At 39.3% G+C, this 6,120-nt stretch overlaps 1 protein-coding gene across 1 annotated transcript in view; it reads left to right on the forward strand.

Annotated features, from left to right (window-relative positions):
- Positions 1-4,902, forward strand: part of LOC102192421 (contactin-associated protein-like 4) — an 81,743-nt gene extending 76,841 nt beyond the window's left edge. The window contains exons 17-19 of the mRNA XM_005740774.2: positions 62-280; positions 1,129-1,200; positions 2,228-4,902. Coding sequence (XP_005740831.2) covers positions 62-280; positions 1,129-1,200; positions 2,228-2,424 — 488 coding nt within the window. The 3' untranslated portion in view covers positions 2,425-4,902. The remainder of the gene's footprint in view (positions 1-61; positions 281-1,128; positions 1,201-2,227) is intronic.
- Positions 4,903-6,120: the final 1,218 nt, after the last annotated feature.

Here is a 6,120-nt window from a genome sequence, read left to right on the forward strand (position 1 = left end):
CTGCCTTTGGATCCTCACTGCTCACTACACATTTTATATCTTGCTCATTTTCTCTCTCCAGAGTCTGATGACCTGGATGCAGACCTATCCAGGTTGGCTTCCCTCGGTTTTACAGGCTGCCTGTCAGTTGTCCACTTTAACACCATCAGCCCTCTGAAAGAAGCTCTGCTCCGCCCCAACTCCAGCCCCGTCATCATCACTGGACCTTTAGCTCAGTCCAACTGCGGCTCCGCAGCTTCTGCCAATTCCTATTCAGCTGAGAACACACACCACTTGTCAGGTGAGAAAAGGAGGAGACATCTGACTTGTTATTATGTTATAATCTTTGAAAATATAAATATGTAACATTTATTAAAAGTTTTGGCTGAACATCTACATGTACAAATATATAGCCTTTAAATGAAAACTTACCATCGTTTTTGCTTATGCTAGCACTTCAACTCCACAGGAGCTTCGTCAACAATGCATTTCATCATCATAATATCAAAATATTTATTTCTCAGGACAAACGTTGAAGGCCAGTGTAATTGATTGCACTACAACAGTACACAGGCAAATTTATTACAAAAACTATGATGCCACGTAATGCAAAAAACAATCTGGCCAATGGGGTTTGGAGTTGATTCTGTGATTAGGGTGGCATATATTTCCTGCTGTCTTTCATTTTTGCACTGAAACTGAATGAAAGCTGCAGCTCAGAAACGGCTTGTTAATTACGTGAAGTATGCTCCTTGTTTTGGGAGTCTAACGACAGTATGACTGATGATTTAATGAGTTTGAGACACAGGAGATTCGTTTGGGATTTCCATCCTTTGGGTTCTTTCTAATCCAGTTTGCAATGCTTTACAGCCGTCACTTGTAGAGCTCAAGTAATCTTCCCTGGTCTGATGGGTTGGGGTTTTTTTTTTTTTTTTTGAGTCTCTGCTTTTCATTTTCTGACTCTGATTTGATCTCATTTCTTTCTTTATTCTAATTTTGCCTCTTGTTGTGCTTCTTTCTTCTGGTGTGAATGATTTTGGCTGTTCTTCCTCGTTTTTATTCTTGAAGTCCTTTGGTTTTTCACATTCTTGTCCTTAGCTTTCTCCACCTTTTTCTTTCCCTCTCTCTCTCTCTCTCTCTCTCCTGTAGACCAGTCTGGTTCAGTGGGTTCAGGTGTACCCTTAGTCAATTCCATCAGGATTGACTCGGCCCTAATTGGAGGTACTAAACTGCTTTACCTTTGTATCTTCTTCACTGGACTTTACTTATAGCCATTTTCCACCCGTGCAGTGCTGGTGTACAGGCACCTCGTTACCTACATTTCAAGAGATTTGTGCAACATTTTCAGCAGAGGTTTGGTTATTTTTGTGTGAGGAGAATGACAGCAAACAGAAATTGGCCTGCATCTGTGATTTGTTGGCGATTTTTTTTAAGCAACAACAAAATTGCTTGGCTTAAAGATAGAACTCCTGACATTGGTGTCCGTGTTATTTGTGGTGGAAAATTGGACACCAGCACTGCTTCAGTGGAAAATAGTTGTTTTATCATGTCAATCGTATTGCCCTTGACTAAAAATAATGAAATTTCATGTGCTTTTCTGGTGCCTTTTTATTTTAAAAAGTGATGAGTTCAAGCGAATCAGGTTGTGGAGAGAGGTTGAACTCCAAGAAAGAGTAAAGTGGTCTACCAGGCAGGAGTCCATTTAAAACTCATTTAAAACTTTGCTGCTCTGCCAGCACGGGTTGATTCAAAGTGAAGACTGAAAAGGTTCAATCTATAATTGTGCAGATAGAAAAGGTGAGACTCAGAGAAAAGTCATTTAAAACTGTCCATTAAACCATCCAGTACACAAAGGGCAGCCCATCTAATTAAACCAATGTAAGGATGATTTGCTGATGGGAAAACTTTTTCTGCTCTTATCTTAAAACCTCTGGTCACTTTATAATGTAACATAGTATGAAATTGATTTCAGATGGATTCTGGAATGCCAATTAAATGGAACCTGCTCTCGTATTCCCAAATGTGCTCAACAGAGCAGAAGAGCGTGATGGCTTCAAAAGATTTAAACTGGTGTTTAATGTTCTCTAAAGTGCGATTAGCAAGATAATCAAAACATTTAGAGATGGTACTACGAGGGGAAGAGTTTTCTTCCAATCCATACATCAGCTACAATAACGTCAGAACATTCAACCACATTGAACTCTGAAAGGTGATATCTGATATGCTACAAAATCCTTTTACTTTACAGGTGTCATTGCAGTAGTCATCTTTGTGATTGTGACTGCACTGGCGATAACGGCCAGATTCCTCTACCGGAGGAAGGATACATATCGTAACAAGGAAGTGAAGAGAGTCAACCAGGAGGACAGCCAAGACTTTCCTTTTAACAACCAGGCTGACTCCCAGAATCTCTCCACTGAAAACCCAAAGGAGTATTTCATTTAACTGGAGGCCCGATGACCTGATGCACTTCTGGGCTTTTGGACCCGAAGCTGCAGACAGACGCATCTTGACACGCCTTGGGACTTTGCAGTGCACTCGAGAGCCACTTAGACACTTCTATGACAGAAGTGGCTCTGCAGCATGTGAAAAGCAAAGAAGAACAATTTTCACAGTGTTGTCTTTCTGTTGCTTAATGTAAAATGTGAATACACTGATGCAACAGCGTTGGACTTTAAGGGTGTTGATATACTTGTTCAAGCAACTGTAAATATTCAGCAATGTGAAACACTGAATAATGTCTTTGTAACAATCTGGCTAATGTTGAAATGTTGGAAATAATGGAGGTAACAGTATTTTTATTGTGCATGGGCAGGGAGAGTGTGAAGCTGTCTTCTGTTTGGATTTCACCTGGAGAAAGATGGGGATAAACTCCAAACTGCCTGCGAGACATTTGCCTGCATTTCAAATGATCCAACAAAAGCTATCCATGGATATTTTATATTTACCTTTTTCATGTTTCCAGCTATTCTTCCCAGTAACTGGCTGTTTTTAACCCCTTCTCGAGTTTTCATTAACGTTTGTGAGGTCAGTGGTCTAAATATACAGTATATGCGAATTACATCCGTAGAAATTATTCCTCATCACACAAACACATTCCAAAGTTATGAGTTTGATCACTGTTGACGGAAAATGTGTATCCTGACAATAAGAAAGCAATGTTACCACAAAGGTTGTTATTGTCTTAGTGATTCAGGTGATGGGCCGTTGTAGGTTTTTTCACTCACTGTTCAGCCATTAGGCCCAAAGCTTTGTGTTCAAGCTCACCACTCAAAGCATCATCTTTGGTGTCAGTAGACAGCTGTATTCACAAAAAAGGCCCACTGTGGTACCGGTGTTCTGACAAAACGTCCTACTTTGTCAAGACATCCTACTGTAACGTAAATTATAGTCATGTCTATCAGTCTGTGCTACCTTATCAGAATATGCTATCTTACGTGGTTTATACCTCCATCGTACATAGGACGGTAGGACGTTCTGATGGCCAAATCACACTGCTGTTATTTATTTAGGTAGGACAAGGTTTAAGCTGTACGCCAGTTTACAGAAGTTTAGAAATACTGAATCAAGACTTGAAATATGACTTTAATTGAGACTCCAAATTGGAGTATTTTTGCACAAAAAAACAAAACGCATGTTAGCTTGAAAAGTTAACAAATTGACAACAGCTTAAGGAAAACAAGTATCCACTGTAATAAAGAAGTAAAATATATAATACTAACCTTTTTTCACATGCATGAGATCAGGGTAGGATCAAAGAATAGGCGTGTAGTATTAACACCTAAAATATGGCCGTTTTGAGTTGTGCGCATGCGCAGTAACAACAAGTAGGACAGCTTGATAGGTAGGGTGTTTTGCCAGGACACCAGCTCAAACATCAGGCTCCGTGTGTAATGTAATGGAGCATTGAGCAGCAAAAGAGCCAAATATCTTTTTATGAGACCAAACCAGAACTAAAAAGATTTCCCAACTTGTTACACCGTCAGTACAGGATGTGTACTACAGACGTGCCTGGTCACCAATTTGCAATTATCATTTAAGCAAGAGATAAAAATTGACTAGTTTGCTAGTCTAAAGATTCCTTTAATTACATTGTGACACTGACTATTTGCTATGTTATACATGGCAGTGTGTCTGAGTAGTTTGCTGAGTTTTTCCAACTGTACGATCAGTAGCTTTGATTTTTTTCCACTCCAGTATCCACATCTTGGTACAGAATATGGTTCTAATTAATTCTGAGAAATATGAAGGTCCAAAACACAGCCACTCTTTTTATTTTATTATATTTTTTAAATCTTTTGTTCAGCAAAACAGTCATGGTTTGTATGGCTGTCATCTATTGGCTGTCTCGTTTGTTTATTTACAAGGCCGTTCACCGAAAGAGAGAGACAGATAGGGGAGCAGCCGTGTGTCAGGGCTGCAGTCCTGGGATGTGGTTGGTTATATAACCAGAGCTGGAATGACGAACTGTCAATACAGTAGCTAAAGTACAGTAGTACATTTTTCTCTGGGAAAGGCTGTGCACAATGGTATCCAAAATGTGGTTGTTTTTTTTTTCAAGTCTTAATATTATGATCCTAAAAATACATTCTCTAATTGATATGTAAGTTCATATCATGTGAACAGTTATCAAAGTCAGATGATTTTTTTTATATAATTTCAGTCTGACACTTTAATTCAGAAATTTTAAAACGGATGTGCTGAGTCAGCTAACCTTCTACGACGGGATGGAAATCAGTTCTTTTGTTCAGTGTAGCTCAAGAAATTCCTCATGAAAAAAAGAAAAATCATTAATAGAAGCCTTACTAACTTCACTGGATACTTCATGATACTATGACTTCATCCCTGTAAATTTTCTGGATTGATTTATACAAACCTTTATATATGTTTGTATCTGTTATAGTAAAGGTGTGACAGATGTAAGCCACAATTAGACTTTCAGCTTATTCTTTAAGGAACATCTTTTTAGGCTTATAGTTATTTTCACATATATGATCATATACATGGTGTTATTTTGATGGATTCTCATATTAAACACGGCTGCCAAAGATTGAAACATCTGTCTCTGAGAGACAAAAACCTCACAGTTAAGACTTCTGCAAAGAGTCGCTTTGAGGCAGTTTCCTACTCTGTGCTCTGTGTGACAACAAAGATGGGGGAAATCCCTTCTATGGTCATCACATACAGTAGTGATGAGCATAGATGCCCTGCTCATCAAATTTTTTGTTTATGAGCAACAGGAATCCAAAAATGTAGGCAGCATGGTGGTGTAGTGGTTAGCACTGTGTCCTCACAAGCTCTGGGTTTGAGTCCTGACTGGGGCTTTTCTGTGTGAGGCTTTTATATTCTTGTCAGGTACTCTGGCTTCTTCCCACAGGTGAGGTCACTATGGCAGCTGAAATAGGCTCTGGGATCTTGAATTGGAGGAGTAGTATAAGATGGATTGAGGAAATCAAAAGAAAGTCGGTTTAAAGTAGTTAAAACACCTCATTTCAGACAGGATGTCTTTATAAAGGTAAATTATTTCAAACTGTTAATCATGCAAAGCTTTAGTAGGTCCAAGAATTTTAAAAAAGGAGCTGCAAATTTGTATAATAGGGCCCCTTTAATAATAAAAAGACAGCACTAAGAGGAAACACAAATAAAAACCTTGATCATTGCTAGACTGCCATCACATGTGCAGTTTACTTAAAAAGTCTTTGCATCCTCCTCACTTTGCTGCCTCCACTTAAAAGTTTTCTCCTCCCTGCTGCATACTGCCTGCTGGGAGCTTCCTCACTCAGCTCCCTTAATGTCTTTGAACAGTGAAGCTTTTAACACCGACAGCGACACCGACTCTAACAGTGTGTCTGTCTGTCACCTCGCTCCATACACGCAGAGGCAGTTAATGTGTTTTGGAAATGCTAATCTGCTTTGAGCTGACAGGTGGATTGTGATTCGATATAAAGCAGAGGGAGATGAGAAGAATCAGACAAAGATAATCTGGGAGACACTGCCAAGCATCCATGGCTATAATGAAAACAATTTCTGATATTAACACTTGAAAATGAAGCCAATCCTTCCATGTGTTAATCCAGCTCATGTGGAAAGAGGACTGCTGATAGAAGGATGAGAAACAGAGGGAAGCTCAACAGCAGCTGC

This window comes from Pundamilia nyererei, unplaced genomic scaffold, assembly GCF_000239375.1.
Source record: "Pundamilia nyererei isolate P.nyererei 1_Seehausen unplaced genomic scaffold, PunNye1.0 scaffold00103, whole genome shotgun sequence".
Classification (NCBI taxonomy): domain Eukaryota; kingdom Metazoa; phylum Chordata; class Actinopteri; order Cichliformes; family Cichlidae; genus Pundamilia; species Pundamilia nyererei.